We start from the raw sequence: 23,005 nt of genomic DNA on the forward strand, positions 1-23,005 counted from the left end.
ACTCCCCAGGACCCACATTAGGCAGATGCACAAGGGGTCTCATGCATCTGGATTCTTTTGCAGTGGCTGGAAGCCCTGGCACACCCATTCTCTCTCTCTCTCTCTCTCTCTCTCTCTACCTGGCTATTTCTGTATCTCTCTCAAATAAATAAATAAAAATAAAATATTTAAAAAAAAAGAAAAGTGCTTTCCTGAATGGCTGGTTCCGTGCTGGGCAGAGCAAAATAGAGAGAGACTCCAGGGCACCTATGGAACATCCTTCTTATCAGAGGCTGGAGACATGCATTATATTTGGAAGCGTTCCCCTCTCCAGTTCAAAATGGAATTCAACTAAACTGTTTATTTTTTTATGAGAAAGAGAGAGAGAGAACTGTGTGCCAGGGCCTCAGCCACTGCAATTGAACTCCAGACATGTGTGCCACCTTGTGCGCATACATGACCTTACGCATGCATCACCTTGTGCATCTGCCGTGTGTGGGATCTGGGGAGTCACACATGGGTCCTTAGGCTTCACAGGCAAGCGCCCTAACTGCTAAGCTGCCTCACCAGCCCTATTTACTTTTTCAAAATTACCAAGAGTTCTGGCTTCAGGTTGATACTTCTTCCATGAGTAAAAGTTAATTAGACAGTTTTAGTAATACTGTGCTATTGTTAATTGGGTTGATAATGGTGACAACTATGAAGACAAATGCTCATTGTCAACTGAACTAGACTTAGAACCACCCTAGGAGACACACCTTTGGGTGGGTCTCTGAGGGAAAGGTTTAACTGAAAGGAAAGACCACCCTGAGTGTTGCTACATCTCATGGGCTGGGGTGGTGGATTGAATGAAAAGGACGAAGGGGCTGGAGAAATGGCTTAGTGGCTAAGGCACTTGTCTGCGAAGCCTAGAGACCCAGGTTCAGTTCCCCAGAACCTACGTAAGCCAGATGTACAAGGTGGTGCATGCGTGTGGAATTCATTTGCAGTGAGTAGAGAGGTCCTGGCATGCCCATTCTCTCTCTCTTTCTCTCTCTCAAATAAATAAATGAAAACGAAAATAAAAGAAGGAAGAAGGATGGAAATGCCAGCATTCAGCTCTCTGTGCCACACGATGCACCCTCATGTGAGCAGGCCACCTCCTTCCGTGCTGCTGTAGCGCGCTGTGCTCACAAAGGGGGAGCTTGGATAACCCTTCCTCCCAAACGCGCTGCTTCTTGAGACAGGTTCTCTAGCCCAGGCTCCTCAAACTCCCTTAACAGCCAAAAAAGAAAAAAAAAATGACCTTAAACTTCTGATCTTCCTGCCTCTACCTTCCAAATGCTAGAATTATAATTATACATGTGCTGCCCCACCAGGTTTAAATGGAGCTGGGATATGAACCCCGGGCTTTGTGCATACTAGGCAAGCACTCTGCCCGCTGAGCGACATCCCCAGCCCCTGAGCTGCCTCTTGTCAGGTATTTGATTACAGCAATAAGAAAAATAGCTACAGGTGTGGTAGCACACACCTTTCCTCTCAACACTTGTGGGCAGAGGTAGGAGGGTCACTGTGAGTTCAAGGCCACCCTGAGACTTCATAGTGAATTCCAGGTCAGCCTGGGCTAGAGTGAGACCCTCCCTCAAAATACAAACAAAAGAGAGAAAGAGAGAGGGGGATGGAGGGATGTCTTTGTGGTTAAGGTGTTTGCCTGCCAAGCCAACGGACCCTGGTTTGATTGCCCAGGACCCACGTAAGCCAGATGCACAAGGGGGCACACACATCTGGAGTTCGTTTGCAGTGGCTGGAGGCCCTGGTGCACCCATCCTCTCTCTTTCTCTCTCTCTCCCTCTTCCTCTGTCAAATAAATAAAAATAAAAATTTTTTTAAAGAGAGAGAGAAGAAAGAAAAGTAACTAATTCAAATAACGTAAGCACCTCCAGTGGGTGTCTCTCGTGCACTGGGTGCCGTGCTCAGCACTCAGCGCGCTCACCGTCTTGCCCATGGCACAGTACAAGTTAGAGATCACAGAAGCCCAAGGGTGTGAATTGCTTCCTCCAGCTCCCACACAAGTGAGCGCTGGGAGACTTCTCCCCTCCACGCTAATTTAGCAGGAACAAGCTCTGCTCAGAACTAACAGCAGCTCCTCTCTGCTTCCCTCTTACCTGGGCTTTCGCATCTGGCAAATTAAAGTGGAAAACGGCGCCCTCCCTCCCCAGGGAGGCCCCATGATTATAAACATGCTTTGCATTATTTTGGTCTGAACAACAGCACATGTAAATGTGTTGCTGGAGGCTAAAATTACCCTTATTTTGTAGAACTTGGCCGCTCCCACTGGGGTGAATAGTTGAAAATTATGGGGAGGAGAAACCAGGAAGCGTCCCTTTCTCCCTTCCCACCGGTCACACCGTCACACCGGTTACACCAGTGTAGGCGCAAGCTCCCAGCGCCCGCCCGCGTTCCTTCTCCAAGTCCTGGCCAGTTCTGACGTGTGGCATCTGGCATGGGCTAACCCAGACACCAGCATGGACTCTGTCAGGTGCATGCACAAGGACAGATGTTCCTGCCGGGCAGAATGAATGTCTTCACCTGGAAACCTTGTTACTCCTGGTCCCCAGGCAGACCACAGAGAGATTTTGGCTAACATGGACACAATGCTGTCCCCAGCCCTCTTGTTTAGAGGTTGGCATGGGCCCTTGGCTTCAGCTTTCCCGTGGGCCCTGCTTTGTTGGGCCATCCTTGTCTTAAATTGTCTTTCCTGGCACTTGAGTCATCTCTTCGATGATGTGATAATATCTGCAAGTTGGGAAAATAAAAGTGGCATTTGTTTAGCCATAATTAATGAAATATTTATGTTGCATGAGACTATGTGATAAAACCTTAGGCTTAGAGTCCTTTTGCTTCTGATTACATTTGGGATTTTTTTTTCCCTGTGACCAGACATTCTGACGCCAGCTCTTTTACACTGAGCACATGTCATGTAGTAAAAATGGGTGCCAGATGCTGTGAGCCGCAGAAGGGTGATTTGTTTAGGGGCTGGCTCTGACTTTAAAAAATTTTTTTTTTGTTTTTGTCTACAGAGCAAACCTTGCACAAGCGTTTAGGTAACGCAGCTAACTTCAGACATGTATTTTAACCATAGATTTCATCTCAGTGTATTGTAAGCAACACCCCATGTTCAGAGAGTTTGAGGAATTGATTGATTTCTGCATAATACCTTGTTTTGGTGTGTGTGTGTGTGTGTGTGTGTGTGTGTGTGTTTCAGTGTGAGAAGAGAGCTGAAAGCTCCTGGCAGGGATCCAGAAATGTAATTAAAGTGAAAGGCCAAATTTTCAGTTGCCCTTAGGTGCTGCGCAAGCTCTGGGCAGGTGCAGTGAGGGATGGGCGGTGGGGGGGAGGGGTGACGGGGTGAGTGGGAAGGGGGACAGCCTCGGGATGGGCATGAAGCAGAAAAAGAGGCCAGGCCTTCCCTGAGCGCTCCTCTTCCCTTTCCAGGCTTCAGGTACACCCCTTTCGGAACGTGCATGACAGAGGCTGCCCCTTCTACCTCCTCCTCCTCCTCTGCAGATGAAGAGATGGAGCCCCACCTTCCTGCAAGGCTAAAGGTAACATCACTTGTGAAAAATAACAGTAATAATCCAACAGGGCGTTCTCCTGTTTTCAGAGCCAATGTGGACTCCAGCTGCAGCCCGTGTCAGTGCAGGGATCATGTTACATGACGGCAGGCCTTTTCATCTGGAACACCCCAAGATTTGTCTTCAAAAAAACTTTCAGAGACTCAAATTGGGGAAGGGATGAAAAGAGAGAGAGAGGCATATTTACTCAAAACCATTTGGTGACGGGAACTCTTAAAGTGGGCTTAATATGTGCTCCAACAAGCAAACCATTGAAAACTTACAGCAAGCAGATGCGTAGTTCCCCGAGGGAGGCCCAGCTTCACTCAGGAAGCAGTAGGGGCAGATTGCATGGAAAATGTTATGTTTATTCTCATCAGAACTATGCAGTGAGCCACGCAGTTGCATGGAGCCACATATATACCAAGGTTCCTACTGTGGGAGGGATGACCCTCCGGCCCATGGAGGAGGCAGCCCACTTTCCACAGCTCTCATACCCATTCATAGAAACACCTTGTCACATGCACAGAGACAAGTGTTCACTACCAAAGCCCACTATTATTTCCTTCATACACTGGGACTGCAGCCTGTCCGTTGGGACTTAGGGGCATGGGGTGCTGAATGTCTGGCCCTAACACATTTCCTGGGAACACAGAGGACAGACTCACTGCTCTGGTAATGTTTATTTTTATATTTATTTATTATTTTGGGCAGAGAGGATCTGGGGAGGAAGGAAGAAAACCAAATGTATTTACTTAGACGTGACTTTTCCATATCTGTCATGACGAGTTTGGGCTCTGCGTCAAGATACTGAGGGATTACAATTCTCCAAGGCCCAGCTTGGAGCAAGTCAGGAGGGGGATGGAAAGAGAAAGAGAGAGAAGATGAGAATGCTTGGATCTCTCATTTCTTTTTTTTTAAATTTTTTAAATTTTTATTTATTTATTTGAGAGCGACAGACAGAGAAAGAGGCAGAGAGAGAGAGAGAATGGGCGTGCCAGGGCCTCCAGCCACTGCAGACAAATTCCAGATGCGTGCGCCCCCTTGTGCAGCTGGCTAACGTGGGTCCTGGGGAATCGAGCCTCGAACCGGGGTCCTTAGGCTTCACAGGCAAGCGCTTAACTGCTAAACCATCTCTCCAGCCCAAGATCTCTCATTTCTGAATGGGGTCTTCATCTTCTGGTTAGTTCAACACTCAACAGAAACAAATTGGATGGATTTCTGGGGTCTCCTTGCTCTTCCCTCACCCCCTCAAGTGACCCTAAGCTAATTCTGTATTCAGATGAGATTGACCTCAATCAGTTTTCCCAATACTCATGGAAAAATAAAAGAATGGCATATCAGTTACTTTTTTGTTTCTGAGAACAAATACCTAGCCAGAAGCAACCTATTTGAAAGGATTTAGTTTCCCCTTAGAGTTTTGAAGGGAAGTTTTAAAGTGGGGAAGGCACGGTGCCAGCTGGGTGAGGCAGAGGAAGACGGGGCGGGACTGGACTCCAGAGCTTCAAGGCCCGCCCTCAGTGACCCACTTCCTCCAACAAGGCTCTGCTTCCTAACGGCTCCACAACCTTCCCAGCCAGCGCCACCAGCCGAAGACCAGCGATTTAAACACATGAGCCGATGCCGGCTGGTGTTTTACATTCAAACCACAATAATGGATTGGGGATAGCATGCCAACAATCTCAAACCAATGTCATGAGAGCTCCTGGGTCCCTGCACAGCACTTAGGCGTCACATCAGCTTGCTCAGTGGCAAAGTATGCCCGCTCCCCTGGCTTTCAGACAGGCCTGTTCTCCCAGGACGAGAAGCTGGCGAGCGGAAAAGACCCACCCTGCAAGAACAGAGAGAGGCATGGGGAGACGGCTCAGGGGGTCAGGCACTGGCCACTCGAGCATGAGAACCCAAGTTTGGACCCTCAGAGCCCAGGAAAAGCTGTCTAGGGCAGCATAGGTCTGTAGTCCCAGCCCGTCTATGGAAAGGTATAAGGCAGGCACAGCTAGCCTGGCGAACACACGAGATCCTGCTTCAAACAAGGTAGAAGGAAAGACCGTCTCCTCAGGTTGTCCTCTGACCTCCACACATGTGCCTACATTCACCCACACAAGCACACCTATCACACACACAAAACTTGAAAAAGAGGGCTGGGGAAATGGCTTAGCGGTTAAGGCGTTTGCCTGCGAAGCATAAGGACACCGGTTCAATTCCCCAAGACCCATGTAAGCCAGATGCACAAGGGGGCGCACGTGTCTGGAGTTCGTTTGCAGTGGCTGGAGGCCCTGACGTGCCCATTCTCTCTCTCTGCCTCTTTTTTTCTCTCTCTCTCAAATTAATAAACAAATTAATTTTTTTTTAAAAAAGAACTGAGCCTGGTGTGTAAGGCTATGTAGTATTTGCTAATAAACTTTTCTGTTACATATCAATATCTTTTTTAAAATTTCATTTATTATTTATTTTAAAAAGAGAGAGAGGCAGATAGAGAAAATGAGCATGCCAAAGCCACCAACCACTGCAGATGAACTCCAGATGCATGTGCCACCTTGTGCATCTAGCTTATGTCGGTACTGGGGAATCAAACCTGGGACCCTAGGCTTCATAGGCAAATGCCTTAAGTGCTAAGCCATCTCTCCAGCCCCCTACATCAGTATATTTTATGATTTTTGTTGTTGTTGTTTCGTTTTGTTTTTTGAGGTAGGGTCTTACTCTAGCTGAGGTCTCAGGGTGTCCTCAAACTCACAGCAATTCTCCTACTTCTGCCTCCCAAGTGCTGGGATTAAAGGAGTGCACCACCATGCCAGACCTCAGTATTTTTAAATAAAAGACAATTAAAAAAAAAGACAATAAATGTTTTTCTTCCCCCAACCCTGGGCTCCATTTTTCTGACTTTTAGCACTTGGAGTGTGTGTGTGTGTATTGCTGAGGATCAAATCCAGGGCTTCACACATGTTCAATAAATGTACCACTAAGCTATACTCTCAGCCCTGGGGTGATAGCTTGGCTGTTGGGCAAGACTACACGGTACTGTTGAGACGCCCTTCCTGCCCCCCCCCACTTCAGTTATATTAAAGTCTCCATTTAAAAGAAAATGACATCTCTTTTCTTTAAGACCCACCATAGACCAGGGGTCCTTGGTATCCTGAAAGGTATTTGGCAGTATAAACCAGAGGGAAGTGTGCATGCTGGATTTAGTCTACCTGGGCTTAACTCCTGGCTCTACCAATTAATAATGGTGTCAGTTTGGGCAAGGTATTTCATCCTCCCCTGTTTTTTTAAAGAATATTTTAGTTTCATTTATGTACTTGAAAGAGAGAGAAGCAGATAGAGAAAGAGTGAGAACAGGCGCAACAAAGCCTCTAGCCGCTGCAAATGAGCTCCAGTTGCATGCATGTGTTACCTTGTGCATTTATGTGGGTCCTGGGGAATCAAACCTGGGTCCTTTGGCTCTGCAGGCAAGCACTTTAAACTTTAAGCCAGCTCTCCAGCTCCCCATGTTTTTTTAAAGATTATTTATTTATTTATTTATTTATTTGAGAATGACAGAGAGAGAAAGAGGCAGAGAGAGAGAGAGAGAGAGAGAGAGAGAGAGAGAGAGAGAATATGGATGTGCCAGGGCTTCCAGCCACTGCAAACGAACTCCAGATACATGCACCCCCTTGTGCATTTGGCTAATGTGGGTCCTGGAGAATTGAGCCCCGAACTGGGGTCCTTAGGCTTCATGGGCAAGTACATAACCACTAAGCCATCTCTCCAGCCCTTTAAAGATTTTTATTTATTTATATATTGGAGGGGGAGAAAGAGAGAGGATGGGCACACTGGAGCCTCCAGCCACTGCAGACTAAGTCCAGAGGCATGCACCACCTTGTGCATCTGGCTTATGTGGGTCCTGGGGAATTGAACTTGGGTCTTTAGGCTTTCCAGGTAAATGCCTTAACCACTAAGCCATCTCTCCAGCCCCTTCCCATGTGTTGATTTCCATACTTGTAAGATAAATCTGATCTGAGGAAGAAATGCAGCAAGGTGTATGAAGTATCCGTCTCCGTGTCTGGCATGTGGTACTTTATATACGCCAGGATTTCTGACATGAGTTTGCATGACGGGAATCAAAGACAGTAATAAGATTCATAAACTGGGTCTCTGTGTGGGCTCGTTAGATAACCTGTGGACAGCAAGCACCATTGGTCCCTAGCACCTCTCACCCTACCCCAGATCCTGGCTGCCTGATGTAGGGCTCCCCCATGCTCAAGGCTGGGACCGCACTCCAGAGTGCTGGTAATCCACCTGGAGTCCCTCTGTAGAAAGCAAGGCGAAGCACCGTGGAACAAGTTGAGGTCTAAGAGCCAGAAGTAACTTCCTAAGATGATCTTTAGGATGGCAGGAGTCAGGGAGAGTTTGAGAGAAATGAGCATTCCACCTCTGCGCCAGGTGCTTTCGTTAGTGAACTGCACACGCTCCGAGGCCTTGGAGCTGGATGCTTTTCTAAGCAAAGTGACTGGGTGTCACCATCTGTATCTGCAGCATCCCAGGACAGAGCGAGAACAGTCCACGGAGTCGTCCTGAAGCAGAAGAGCTTTCTGGTTTTGTTTTATTTTTCTTTTCTTTTCTTGAGAGAAGGATTTCAAGTAACTCAAGCTGGCCTTGAACTCGCTATGTAGCCAAAGATGATCTTGACCTTCCGACCCTCCTGCTTGGCTGCCTGGGTATTAGGGTTACAGGCATGGGCCCCCATTGACGTTGTGCTGGGGATTGAACCGGGGTCTCATGCATGCGAGGCAAGTACTTTACCAGCTGGGCCACATCCCAAGCCTAAGCTTTCCAGTCTCTGGCCTTTGGCATAGAATGATGTGGTAAAAGATCTTCTAGGGTTCCATTCTCCACGCTATGAACTTATAAGCGAGGCCCAGCAAGTGCAGGAAAATGGCTTAGCAGCTTGGTACATTTCTTGGCTTGGGCAGTAAACAAACCCTTTCTTCACAATGCACTTGAGCAGCCTGAGACCCCCACCTATAACAGCTTGCACATGCATCCCGCTCCAACAACGAGATAGGGCTCCCCTCCCCTGGTGACTATCATTCGTGGTCAGTTCCTATTCAAATATACTTGTAGACATAGCTAGGAGGGAAACTGCAGTGGGTGGGGAATCCAGCCTCAACTGGTGAAGACAGACTGTGTCCTCCAAGTGAACTTTTAGGGGGGAAAGAAAAACATATCCATAACTGGGTGTGCATATGATTAAAATCAGATGCATCATGGGAATAGACATGGACGGTGGAGAAGCAGTTAGGTAACCTAAATCAATCAAACTGGAGGACCACCCAAACCACACCTTGAGCCCTTGACCCCTTCTGCTCATGGACTCCTTAAGACTGCCCAGGGCTATCACTGGGGCCCCCGAGTGCTTTCTCCCTGGATGTTCCACTGCCTCTCTTGGCAGCACAGTATGGCTTTGCTCTTAATAAAGTTTGTGGCTGTTCTGCTTTCTGTTGTGTGCCTTTTCCAACTTTTTGAATAAGGAGCCAAGAACCTGGAAGCACCCAGAGACCACCAGTAAGGTTAGCATGACAGATCTATAATACATTTCACTTAGGGATTTACAAGCACGTAATGAACCAGACATTGAGTGCCCAGCATAGCCACCACAATACTTGAATTCCATATCTATTTGTGCAGGTGTTGCCAGACCTCTAACGTGCTGTAATCCTTATTCTAGTGTACAGTGAGTTGATGTGTGCACCCACAGAGGACAAATCTAGCGAAGGCAGGTCAAGGTACAAATGCATTTTGTACATACAGGATGTATGTGCGTCTAAAATGTATATTTCAGGCTGGAGAGGTGGCTTAGTGGTTAAGGCATTTGCCTGCAAATCCTGAGCACCCAGGTTCGATTCTCCAGGACCCACGTAAGCCAGATGCACAAGGTGGTGCATACGTCTAGAGTTCTTTTGCAGTAGCTAGGGCTCTGGCACACCCATTCTCATTCTCTCTCTATCTGCCTCTTTCTCTCAAATTAATAAATAATAGTTTTTAAAAATTGTATATTTCTACATAGAACATGTATTTTCTTTCTTTTCTTTTTGTGGTTTTTCAAGGTAGGGTCTCACTCTGGCCCAGGCTGACCTGGAATTCACTATGTAGTCTCAGGGTGACCTTGAACTCACGGCGATCCTCCTACCTCTGCCTCCCAAGTGCTGGGATTAAAGGCGTGTACCACCACGCCCGGCACAACATATATTTTCTCCATGCAATGATTCACAGTGTAATACTTTACGATAAAAGGCATAGATGATAGGAAACACCTTGCTGTTTGCTGAACATTTAACTCTGCTTCAAGCTTTCTGCCAAGGGCGTGGCTTGTCACCTCATCTAATGGTCCTTGCATCTCTGTGTTGTAGACATTGAGGTTTTCATCACTCAGAAGTGCAGAAGGCTGCGGGGCTCTGGAGCTCACAGCTCAGCTGGATGGGGTGAAAGCACTCCTTGCCGAGCTGCCCAGGGCTCTACCCTTCCCCTCTCCTCCTGGGCTCAGAAGTCACCTGAACTTTCCAACTGGTGGAGCTGGTCCCACCCCCTGGCTTGTTGGAGAAAGAGACACATTAGGATCCAGGCATCTGTTTGATGTGTATTAATGCCTGGAGACCAGAGGTTGCTGCCAGATGTCTCCCTCCATCACTCTCCCCTTTGTTTGACTGGGGTGGGGGTTGCTCACTTGAGCCCAGGGCTCTGACTAGGCCAGCTTGCCCAGCAGGGTCCCTGTCTCTCGGCCTCCCATACACTGGGGTTATAGGTGGCCGCCAAACCCAGTATTTACATGCGTGCTGGGGACCTTCACTTAGCTCTCCCACATGGTCAGCAAGTGGTTTATCCTCTGAGTCATCTCCCCAGCCCCATGTGTATAGTTTCGAATGCTTTTTAAAGTTAATTTTACCAAGCCTACATGTGCACGCAAAGCTGGTGATGGTACTCCATGCTCATGTCAACAATGTGAGGTAGGGGCCGGAAGTGGTCTTATGCCTGCCTCAAACCAAGAAATGTGCTGGATGAGCCTGGTGCATGCCATTAATCCCAGCACTCTGAAGGCAGAGGTAGGAGGATCACTGCGAGTTCAAGGCCACCCTGGGACTACAAAGTGAATTCCATGTCAGCCTGTGCTAGAGCGAGACCCTGCCTCAAAAAAAAAAGGTGGGGGGGAATGTTCTGGATTAAGATATACTTCCCCCATTTATAAGTAGAGTTAGATATTTAGATCCAACCTAAGCAATATTTAAAGTTAACTAGGTTTCATGGAAAGAATGATAATTTGTTTGTCTGTCTGTCTGTCTGTCATCTGTCTGTGTGCCTATATCTCCCAGCCCATCATCATCTCTGGGAAGCTTGGTAAGGAAACATGGAGAGGATCCAGTCAATAGTGCATAAAGCTATGTGCCCGTGCACACACACACACCAGCTTCCCATTTCAGCACCTAGTAGCCACAGGAGGCTACTTCAATTTACATTTAAAAAATCATTAAAATTAATAAAACCTACAACTGAATTATTTATTCACAGCCTGTTCCCAGTGCCCACATAGCCACATGGGGCTAGTGACGTCCATATTTCATAGGGCACAGATATAGATAATTTCCATCAAAAGTTCTCTTGGATGTCATTATTCTAGAAGCTGTGCGGTGCCTGGGAACCTTTAGATGGAAAGGGCAGAAGGCTGTGCAGCTCTTTTGTAAATTTCAAGTACATTTTTCTTTCCGTCATTTATTTACTTATTTTTATTGAGAACTTCATTGTGTGTATACAGTTATTTGGTCATGTTCCCGCCCTTGATCCTTTTTCTGTCCCCTCTCCCCTGCCTCCTCTCCCCTCCTCTTTCAAGGCAGTCCTTCCTCTGTCCAATTATTTCATTCTTCTCCATCCTCCAGATCAGAATGTTGGTAAGCACAGAGCAGGTCTTGTGGGGCGTCAGTGACCACTGTGGTGTCATGAACGCAACAGTCAGTTTGTGTTAGGAGGACACACACCAAGGCATACACAGCCTGTGGTTCTCACATCTCTCCACGGCGCCTTCAACAATGTTCCCTGAGCCTTAGAGGGCATGGTAGAAATCTCCTTTAGTACTGAGCTCCTAACAGCCTCTTACTTTCTACTTTGATGAGGTTTTTTAAATTAAGATTTATTTATTTATGGGAGAGAGAAACACAGAGAGAATGGGCATGCCAGGGCCTCTACGCCCTGCAAATGAACTCCAGACGCATGTGCTACTATGTCCATCTGGCTTGTGTGGGTTCTGGGGAGTCTGACCTGGGTCCTTAGGCTTCACAGACAAGTACTTTAATTGCTGAGCCATCTCTCCAATCTTCGGATGAGTCTTGAGTCTCCTCGGTGTCTACCACCATCTCCATAGAGACAGTTCTCTGTCTAGCAGTGAGAGTAGCACTCATATTCTTTCTGCAACCACCTACAATGTTCCCTGAGCCCTGGATGGTTGTGACAGAGGTGACTCGTCCTGCACGAAGCCCTGAGCTTTCTCTTCTTCTTGTCACATTGATGAGTCTTGGGGCCCCGTCTGTAAAAAGAAGGTTCTCTAACCAAAAGCTAGAATAGAACTAATCAAAGGACTTAAACACACACAGCTTTTGATGGGCCTAACATCTCCATTTAGCCAAAGAACAATGGACGCTCTCCTCTAGAGTCTATGGCCTTCCAAGTCATTGGCTCTTGACTCAGGTCTCTGGCAGGAATTCCCTCCCACTGGACAGGCCTCATATCCAATCAGAGAGCAGTTTGATTGCACCCATAACTCATGTGCCACTATTGCACCCATGGGTATATCCTGCCTGGCTGTCAGCTCCATTTTTTTCTCAGTCCTATTTTTCTTCTTCTCCATTTGTTTTAGAAGACGGCGACGCTCAGAAGTAGAAAGAGGCTGGAGAGAGCAACGAAGCAGTTGATGAAGCAAGAAGAACTGAAAAGACTCTACAAGGCTCAGGTCAGAAAGCAGACGAGTGTGTGGCCGAGACCTGGCGTCTGGGTGGGGGCCCTTGGGAGGTTTGTAATGTGCTGGGAGAGGCAGGCCAGGGGCAGGCCAGCCTTCCTTCTTTGGGGAACCAGACCTGTGGACATTCTAAAGGTCCTGGCTCAATCCCTAGCGAGGCTCTGGAGCCTGCAGAGTCCAGGCGTTGAGCTGTCCCACACCCAGCCACCTTCCCGTCTACACACACACCATGCAGAGTGACCCCTGACTCCCTGGTGACAGTGACCTTAGTTTTGTCCTCTGTGAGGATACAAGTCATCCACCACCTCCCTGACCGTGTCTTTGCTGAGCTGAGAGCTAGTGGAGAGCATCTCCATTTCAGGAGGGCACCCAGCATGTAGGGGTCAGCTTCCTGACCTGGGGAGTTACCCCCCACATTTTGGTCCCAGGTGAAGTTCTAGGCATTCTCCCCCTCCCTGAGCACGCCAAGCGTCATCTTGAAGAACTCTCGGACACTTGCAATGACCCCTTATGTTGACCCGCGCACCTTCCATTGCTTTGTCCACTAGGCCCTTCACCTAGCCAGATACTCTTGTGTGCTAGGTTCCTGTAACTGAAACAAAATGCTTGAGAAGATAAACTGCAGAAGAGGAAAGGTTTATTTTGGCTCATAGCACCAGAGGTGGTAGTCCATGGCCAGCTGGTCCTGTAGGGGAAGCACGTCGTGGTGGGAATATGTGGTAGAGCAACCTGCTCCGCTCAAAGCACCCCAGAAGCAGAGAGAAAGAGTGGGATAGGGTCCTCTTATCCCCAGTGACCCAACAGCCTTCTCCTAGGCCCCACTTCCTAAAGGTTCCACTACCACCTGCAAATAACATCCTGAGGACCAAGCCCTTAACACATGAGTCTCGGGGGACATCACAGATCCAAATTGTGAGGTGTTTCTGACAAGAATGAAGTCATTTAACCCAAACTCCTTGATCCTCAAGTCCCAGACACTCACTCAGAAGCCACCTTCATGGCAGGGACAGGGTGACTCCCACATCCTCACCTGTTTCCTTCTAAGAACAACACAAGTCTTTATGATACCTATTGGCAAATCCGGCTCTTTCTCACTGCAGGCTGGAGGTGTTCCTAAGAGGAGAGTTACAGCGGCCTGCCAAGCCCCTAGCAACCCTTTTTAACCTTGGAGAGTCTCACCCTAGTTTGTAAAGAATGAGCACTGTGTTTGTCTGCTGGGCCTGCCATGGCCAAGTACCACAGACTGGGGTTAAACAACAGATGTTTGTTTTCTGGAGGCTAAAAGACCAAGTTCAAGGTGCCATCAGGCTCAGAGTCTGCTGAGGCCTCTGTTCCTGGCATGGAGACAGCGCCTTCCCGCTGTGTCCTCACATGGTCTTCTTGTGTGCATGGGGAGGGAGAGAGAGAATATGAACCCGATGTCTCTTTCCCCTTCCTAAAGGACCGAGGCCTCACCCTTCAGTTAACCTTAATTATCTCCTCAAAGGCCCTGTCTCTGAATGCAATCATACTGGGACTTAAGGCCTCCACATATTTATTTGGGGCCAACAGTAAATCCATAGCAACCACATGGCAGTAACTGCACGGTGATTGCTAATCCGTTTCCCTTCTCCAACAGCTCTACACCACACTGGCAAGAGGCAGGTCTAGCAAGATGCAACTGTCTTTAAAAGCAAGAGAAGAGCCGGGCGTGGTGGCATACGCCTCTAGTCCCAACACTCAGGAGGCAGAAGTAGGAGGATCGCTGTGAGTTCAAGGCTAACCTGAGACTCCATAGTGAATTCCAGGTCAGTCTGGGCTAGAGTGAGACCGTACATCAACCCCCCCTCCAAAAAAAAAAGCAACGGAGAGGAGGGGATAAATTACAAGCAGTTACAAGTAGAATTCCCATCTGTTTTACTTATTTTGGTTTTTCAAGGTAGGGTCTCACTCTAGCTCAGGCTGACCTGGAGTTCACTATATAGTCTCAGGGTGGCCTCAAACTCATGGTGATCCTCCTACCTCTGCCTCCAGAGTGCACCACCATACCTGGCTCCATCTCTTTGAGATCTCCTGTTTTGAGCTTAAATACTCACAGCGGAGGGAGGTCCTGGGCAGATGGCTCAAGTGCTTGAGTGAGGACCTGAGCTTGGGCCCCAGAATTCACATTTTAAAGTCAAACATGGTGGTTCGTGCTGATAATCCTAACACTGCTGGTAGAGATAGGTGGATCCCTGGGGTTCCATTGCCAGCCAGTCTAACCTAACTGGCAATCAGAGACCCTGCTTCCAAAAAAATAAAATAAAAAGTGGGAATTGACTCAGTGGGTAATGCATGCAAATATGAAGACTTGACACTGTAACCCTAGCACCCATGTGAGCTGGGCATAGTGGTACGTACCAATAATCCCAGCACTGGGGAGGTGGAGGCATGCGGGCGCCTAGGGTTTACTGGCTAGCTAATCTAGCCAAATCAGTGAGCAAGAGGTTCAGTGACAGGCCCTGTTTCATGACCACAGCCCAGGGCGGTAAGCTCCCAGGAGGCCATGAAGACCACCTAACCAGGGTACGAGCCCCAGGCTCGCCACATCCTTGAACGTCTCCTTGGGGCCGATTGCACACACAGGTGCTGCCCTGGGCTCATCCCAATGAGGGAAGCACCAAGATCCAGGCCTGGGACTCTCAGAGGGGCCTGCTTAGTGCCGTCTCGTCTGCGGCAGCCTCAGCCTTCTCCTGGGCCTCCACACGTGCGGTCTCCTTGTAATACTCAGTTCCGCTCTTGCAGGCCATCCAGAGGCAGCTGGAGGAGGTGGAGGAGCAGCAGAGGGCATCCGAGATCCGGGGCGTGAGGCTGGAGAAGGCGCTGAGGGGAGAAGCAGGTACGGGGAGGCAGGTCCACAGCCATGGGCTCAGTGTGGATCCAGGAATTGCACTGGGGCGAAGCAAAGAGAACAGGGCCCCTGCTGGGCATCTGTCAACATGGACGTGTGGCGCCAAATCTGTAAAAATTAAGCTCCTGGTTCTACCTGAAATTCCTCTGGGCTTTGGGCTCCTGTCACCTTGGGCTTTGTCACTGGGGTTCCTCTTCACATGAATGATCTTCATAACTCAAAGGTTAGGGGAAAAATCCAGAAGGAATAGTTGAGTGTTCAAGCAATACTAGTTATGAGGCAGAGCCCGGTGTTAGTCTGTCTCTATTACCTGTATGACCTTGGACCAGTCCCATGATAAGCCTTTATAAACTGTATTTCTTTTTTTTTTAATTTTTGTTTGTTTGTTTGTTCATTTTTTATTTATTTGAGAGCGACAGACACAGGGAGAAAGATAGATAGAGGGAGAGAGAGAGAATGGGCGCGCCAGGGCCTCCAGCCTCTGCAAACGAACTCCAGACACGTACGCCCCCTTGTGCATCTGGCTAACGTGGGTCCTGGGGAACCGAGCCTTGAACCGGGGTCCTTAGGCTTCACAGGCAAGCGCTTAACCACTGAGCCATCTCTCCAGCCCATAAACTGTATTGCTTATCTAACGTGGGCTGCATCATAGCCGTTTCCTACCGTACACAGCTGATAGATAGAAGGGCACAAGGAAAAGTCCGGTCAGTGGGCACAGTAGCTGACCCAAAGTGAAGCAATGTGTGGCAGGGGCTCAGATCCAAGGCAAGTTCCCCCAGCAGAGGCCGCCGTGGGCTGGACTGTCAGGACCCTGGGTCTAGAGAGTGACCATGACAGGCTGGAAAGATTGCTCAGTGGTTAGTTACGTGCTCGATTGCAAAGCCTGTCGGCCCAGGTTCCATTCCCAAGGCACCCACCCATGCAAAGCAGGACGGGGGTATGCATTTGCAGCACTCGCAGCAGATCTTGGCTTTCCCTGACACGCACGCACGCGTACGCACACATACACGCACACATAAATGAAACCCTGTCATGGTCTGCTGAGGGATATATACATATCACCAGACACATCCCAGTACAGTCCAAGTGTTGACGCAGGACCAGCACCAAGTGTGACTCAAACAGAACTGAGACGGGCGTGGTGGCGCACGCCTTTAATTCCAGCACTCGGGAGGCAGAGGTAGGAAGATTGCCATGAGTTCCAAGCCACCCTGAGACTATATAGTGAATTTCAGGTCAGCCTGAGCTAGAGCAAGACCCTGCCTTGAAAAGCAAAACAAAAAAACAGAACGGAGATTGTGGGGAGAAGGGAGGGGCAGGCCAGGCCTCCTGGCAAGAGGGATCTTTGAGATGAGCATGGGCAGTTTGCCAGCAAGGTGAGAGAAGGTTCTGGCAGAGGGAATGGCATCGGCAAAGGTCATGACATGAACGCCTGTAACAGAGAAACCCACAAAGACTCCTCATGCCTCAGAGACATCCCAGTAGCCATGTGGCTTGGGGCAGAGGATGCTTGGGGTCTGTCATCTGTTTTGTGATGTGATGCCTTCAGCCTTCAGTGCTAGGGACATAAAAGGTGAAAAAACAAGTAATGGGGCTTGAGAGATGACTTTGTATTTAAGGCACTTGCCTGAGAAGCCTAAGGACCCAGGTTCGATTCCCTAGTACCCACATAAGCCAGATGCACAAGGTGGCACGTATATCCAGAATTCGTTTGCAGTGGCTAGAGGCCCTGGAGTGCCCATTCTCTCTCTGTCTGCCTTTCTCTCTCTCTCTCTCTCTCTCTCTTAAATAAATAAAATTTTTAAAAAGGCACACACCTTTATCCCAGCACTCAGGAGGCAGAGGTAGGAGGATTGCCATGAGTTTGAGTCCACCCTGACACTACATAGTGAATTCCAGGTCAGCCTGGACTAAAGTGAGACCCTACCTTGAAAAACCAAAAAATAATTTTTTCTTTAATAGTTATAAATAAAAGAAAAACCAAATACTGGAAACATCTCTATGTGCACTCAGGTAAATGACAGGTGACTGGTTAGGCAATGTTGCAGTCAGCTTCACACTTCTGAGATAAAGCACCAGACCAAAAGCAGCTTGTGAGATGAAAGGGTTTATTTTGGCTTACAGACTCGAGGGGAAGCTCCGTGATGACAGGGGAAATGTAGCATAAGCAGAGGGTGGACATCACCTCCTCGCCAACATCAAGCGGACAACAGCAGCAGGAATGTGTGCCAAACACTGGAGAAGGGAAGCTGGTTGTAACTCCATAAGCCCACCCCAACAATACTCCCCCTCCAGCAAGGCTCCAGTTACCAAATTATCACCAGCCAGGGACCCAACACTCAGAACATGTGAGTTTATGGGGACGCCTGACCCCGGCCATCACCTTCTATCCCTGATCCCCGTACACGGATGTAAGTGCAATGCATTCAGTTCCCATAGTTTTTTTTTAATCAATCCTAGTACTGCTCAAACATCCCTGTAGTCCAAGGTCTCTTACCAGATCCATCACACCAAACAACGACGACAGAAAACATAATGTCAGAAAATGAACATTCACACTGCAAAAGATGGCACTGGGCATAACAAGGGAAGATTGGATTGAACCAATACAAGATCTAAAACAAACAGGGCAAGTAGTTAAGTTCCTCAGCTCCAAGTCTGGCACATCTAAGCAGTATCTGGAGTTCAAATTCCTCCCTCCAGATGGGCTGCTCCCAAGCCAGCGGCTCTCCTTGGTGTGCATCTCATAGTCCCGGCATTTCAAAAAGTCCTCCAGTTTCTAGTGCAACCCACAGTTCATCCTTGTGGTTCCATCCACAGGGACTTTCAGTCACCCTGCTTCACCTTGCCCATAGCCATTTCCATAGAGCAAAACCACCTGATAAATTCAATAACCCTCTTTCCTGAATTTGTTATATACTCCATAGTACCAGGTGGGCTAATAACTTGTTAATCTGGGGGAAATAAAGCCAACTCTGAAAAACAGAACATTCCTTTAGCATTCAGGTCCTCTACTTCCAAAAGAGTCAGCATTGTTCCTCTTGTTCCAATGCAGAACAGCTGGCCTGATCTCAATAGTTGTAATATTCTCCGTTACAGTTGACCTGAGCCGTTGTCTTGAGCCCAAAGCTTTCATTTCTTTCTGTGCCATGTCCTTCTGCTCATACCAGTCCATTTCTACACAATGCAGCCCTGCACAATTCCTCAAGACCCAGATAGACAGAATGCAGCAACCCTCTCAAACTGCTTCTATCCCAGTCCTGACAAAGCTCTTTCTCACCCTCATAATCCAAACTTCACAGTTCATAGTTCTTTCTGCATGCAGACCTTTCAACACTGACCACAGTGGTCCGTCAAGCTGTACTTACAGGACTGCAAGTTGTCTCTTAGGCCAAGGTTTGAAATACTTCCACACTCCTCCCATAAATCGGTTCCAAAAGGCTCAAAGCCACACAGTCAGTTTTCTAGCAGTAACGACCCCACATCACTGGTACCAATTTTCTGTTGCAGTTAGATTTGTGTTGTTGAGATAAAGCATCTTACCAAAAGCAGTTTGTGGGAGAAAAGGGTTTATTCTGGCTCATGGACTTGAGGGGAAACTCCATGATGGCAGGGGTCACATGAGGAGAGACTGGACTTCATCTTCTGGCCAACATCAGGTAGTCAACAGCAGCAAGAATGTGAGTCAAACACTGGCAAGGAGGAACTGGATATAATACCCATATACCTGCCCCTGGTAATACACCCCCTCCAGCCAGGCTTCAATTACAAATCATCAGCAGCTGGGGATCCATCACTCAGCACACACAAGTTTATGGGGGACACCTGCCTTAAGCCATCACAAGCAACCAAGAGGAGGTTAGGATCTCAACTCACCACAAGTTCAGTTATCTAGATTGGGGATGTAGCTCAGTTGATAGTGTTTGCCTAGCATGCATGAACCCCTAAGTTATGTCTTCAGCACCTCATAAACCAGGTAGTGCATGCCTGTAATGCCAGCACTTGGGAGGTAGAGGCAGGAGACTCAGAAGTTCAAGGTCCTCCTCAGCTACGTAGTGAATTTGAGGCCAGCCTAAGCTACACGAGACCATGTTCAAATAATAAACAAGGTTGATCATCAGAGAGTGTGGACACAGGCCCAGGTTGCTCAGCCTCGAGCTCACACTCACAAACACAAGCAGATCCTCACAGGACCCTCTAAGTCTGCCAGCCAGAGACTTTGGCTCTGGAGCCACTTGGTCCATTTGCCACTAGCTAGCAGGGACGGTCAAGATGGACTTTAGCCCTCCTTGCCTGTTTCCTTGTTTCTGAAGTGGGAGGGACAGTTTCTTAAACTTGTGCCGAGGGCTAGTCCGAACACGGGACTGGCAGGGAGCAGACGACCTCAGCGTAGACTGCCTTGTACAGACAGCCATTTGCTGACCAGAGGAAGGCTTCATTACAGATAGGACGGCTGTCCCTTGATGTTGAAGTAGGAGAGCCACCGCTCCTTAGCCGCTCCTGGGAGCTTGGTTGGAGTGTGCAACCCTTGTTGGGTGTCTGGTGACATTTTCATGAGGGAAGCCCCTGTGCCTGCCTGGAGAAATCCAAATGCAGCAGGAACCCAAGAAATGAAAGGGATGGGCTGGAGAGATGGCTCAGTGGTTGAGGTGTTTGCCTGTGAAGCCTAACGACCCGAGTTTAATTCCCCAATACACACATAAAGCCAGACTACAAAGTGGCACATGCATCTGTTTGTTTTCAGTGATAAGATGCCCTAGCATGCCCAGTCTCTCTCTCTCTCTTTCTCTCTTTCTTTCTTTCTTTCTTTCTTTCTTTCTTTCTTTCTTTCTTTCTTTCTCTCTCTCTCTCTCTGTCTCTCTCTGCTTGCACATAAGTAAATAAAATATTTTATGAAAAAAAAAAGGAAGGGATAAATCAGAAAACCAAGGGCACCTTTCCACGTCGTGCTGGTAGGCACACATGCTGACCTGGGCGTGGTGGGGAGGTAGACATGTACATATCTGCACGCCCTGCGTCTAGATCTTTTGCTCTCTTTGCAGGGTGGGCAGTGAGGGGATGGGGATGTGCTCAGTGAGTAGAATGCTTGCCTAGTCTGCGTGAGGACCTGGGTTTGGTTGCTGGCACCACACACGAAACATCAGCCCTATTGTCCTTTTAGACTGGGCAGTCTTAGAAAAGTCACTTGACCCCCTCAGATTCCTTACCTGAAAAATAGACGTAAGCCCTTCGTGACTGGGTCATTGTGAGAACTAGGGTATTGGTGGCATCTCTTACACACAGATATTCAATGAGCACTACCAGATAGGAGATAGAAAGACATTAAGCCCAGAAGGCTCTGGGGCTGGGGCCATTGCTTCGGTAAGTAAAGTGCTTGCTGCACCTGCAGAAGCTTGAGAACCGAGTCTGGATCCCCACTCCCATGCAAATGCCGGACACGGTCGCCTGGGCCTGTAACGCCAGCCCTGGGCATGGGGCGATGAACCACCCAAGTCTCGCTGGCTGCTCTCACCAAATCGGTAAGCTCTGGGTTCAGTGAGAGCGGCTGTCTCAAAGAATAAGGTAGAGAGAGCAGTCGAGAAAGACAGCCAGTGCCAACCTCTGGCCTCTGCACCCATGCACACAGAGGCAAGTGTACACACGTGCATGTACAACACACACACACACACACACACACACACACACACACAAAGAAGGCTGTCTCTGAAAGTCCTTACTGCTGGGCATTTAAATTATGATGTCAAGGGCTGGAGAGATGGCTTAGCAGTTAAGCGCTTGCCTGTGAAGCCTAAGGACCCAGGTTCGAGGCTCGGTTCCCCAGGTCCCACGTTAGCCAGATGCACAAGGGGGCGCACGCGTCTGGAGCTCGTTTGCAGAGGCTGGAGGCCCTGGCGCGCCCATTCTCTCTCTCTCCCTCTACCTGTCTTTCTGTCTGTGTCTGTCACTCTCAAATAAATAAATAAATAAATTATGATGTCAAATGTGAAAATTCTGAACACCCCCTTCAGCTCTCGAAGTCAGAGAGAGGAAGCTATTTCGAGTCAGATCTAAAGAAGTCTGGTCAGCTGTCAGGGTTTGCAAAGGTGGGCCAAGCCAGCCAAAAGATGGAAACCGTTCCTTCCCTTTATATCCTCTGGTAAATTTAATTCCCCTGTTCAGTTTGTAGTCCTTTTTCTTCCTGACTGCCCCTGTGAGGGTGACAGATGCAAATCAGCAAGGGGCAAAAGAGTCAAGTGGCAGAAAGTGGCCTCAAAGGAAGCCACATGGAGGATTGGCAAGGCAGGCCATCAGAATTAATACACTGCAACCCTTAATAACATTTACGCAATAACAGTACTCCGCTGCGGTTCAATATTCTATCTAGTCCCTTTACGAGATTGCCCTGCCGCTTAATGAATGACCGATGCTTATTGGGTTAAATTGTATTTGAGCTGGCCTGTGCAGCTCCGGTTCAAGTGACTTAATGGGAATTATTTAATAGGTATTATTAGGATAATTAGAAAATGATCGCAGTTAGGCAATAATATTGAGTTATAAAGGTTGTGAATAACCAAATTTAGAGACAGGTCTGGAGCAGGAGCAGCCTGCGACTGTAGGGCGAGGCCCCATAATAATTATGTGAGGCAGCCTGAAAGGGTCCTTTGTTCCTGGGGTTATTCATTGGGTGGCCATTGAATTAGAAGACCATGCGGGGGTGCGGGGTGAACACTGAGGGCCACGATGGCCGATGAGTAAAATGAGGCTTTGATGAGCTCCTCATTGTCTTGATAACAATTCCTGCTTTCTTCCCCTCCCCCAACAGTCAGGAATAAGTGCTTCCACCCCCAAGCATAAGATTTTTCCCCATTTTGTTCAGTGAAGGAAAACAAAGCACCCCAGATGACAAATGAAGTCTCTCAGAACGTCTGAGTGGGGTGAGTGTCTTTGACCAAGGCCATGGAGAGCCCTTGGGGTCCTGGTTACCCAGAAGATGGCGCAGCACAGGTGGTGACCTGATAGCCCTGGGTCCCTAAGCAGCCAGGTCCAGCTATGCCAGTCTCTTATGACCGCTCTCGGCCTAGGCACTGTTTGCTACCCACCAGTCTGTCGGCCGTCCTGATGGGCAGCAGGACACACGAGGGTCATTGTCATGGTCAGCTCGACGCTGCTGGGATGAACTTCCAAACTGACGCAGTTTATGGGAGGAAAGGATTTATTTGCAGCTCGCAGATCCAAGGGAGCTTCCACAAAGGTGGAAGAAGCTGGCCCCCTTTTGCAGATCCATGCGGAGAGAGACCACACGCTGGGACCTTCCGGCTGGAAACAGACCAGCCCCAGTAGCACCTTAAGGCTGGACCCCATGATCCACCCACAGTGACACCTCCTCCAGCCAGGCAGCTTGGAATCCAAATTACAAGCTTTCAAAAAACATGTGAGTCAGCTGGGGGACATAAATTCAAACTATCACAGTATATAGCATGTCTCATTTTATGGAGACCACTATTCTAACTTAGGTGGCTGGGTTAGTCAAATATGGGCTTTCTTTCCATGCATGGAGACAGGCGAAACTAGAAGCAAACAGAACAGCTGCAAAGGAAAAAGGATGCT

General features: G+C 48.5%; 1 protein-coding gene across 8 annotated transcripts in view; it reads left to right on the forward strand.

Annotated features, from left to right (window-relative positions):
• Positions 1–23,005, forward strand: part of Mical2 (microtubule associated monooxygenase, calponin and LIM domain containing 2) — a 236,690-nt gene that overhangs the window by 195,389 nt on the left and 18,296 nt on the right. For 5 of the 8 annotated variants that reach the window (XM_045144944.1, XM_045144945.1, XM_045144948.1 and 2 more), the window contains 3 exons: positions 3,454–3,563; positions 12,451–12,543; positions 15,313–15,406. In XM_045144944.1, coding sequence (XP_045000879.1) covers positions 3,454–3,563; positions 12,451–12,543; positions 15,313–15,406 — 297 coding nt within the window. The remainder of the gene's footprint in view (positions 1–3,453; positions 3,564–12,450; positions 12,544–15,312; positions 15,407–23,005) is intronic. The other 3 variants (XM_045144946.1, XM_045144947.1, XM_045144952.1) reach the window with 1 other exon arrangement.

This window comes from Jaculus jaculus, chromosome 3 (assembly GCF_020740685.1).
Source record: "Jaculus jaculus isolate mJacJac1 chromosome 3, mJacJac1.mat.Y.cur, whole genome shotgun sequence".
NCBI classification, from domain to species: Eukaryota; Metazoa; Chordata; class Mammalia; order Rodentia; family Dipodidae; genus Jaculus; species Jaculus jaculus.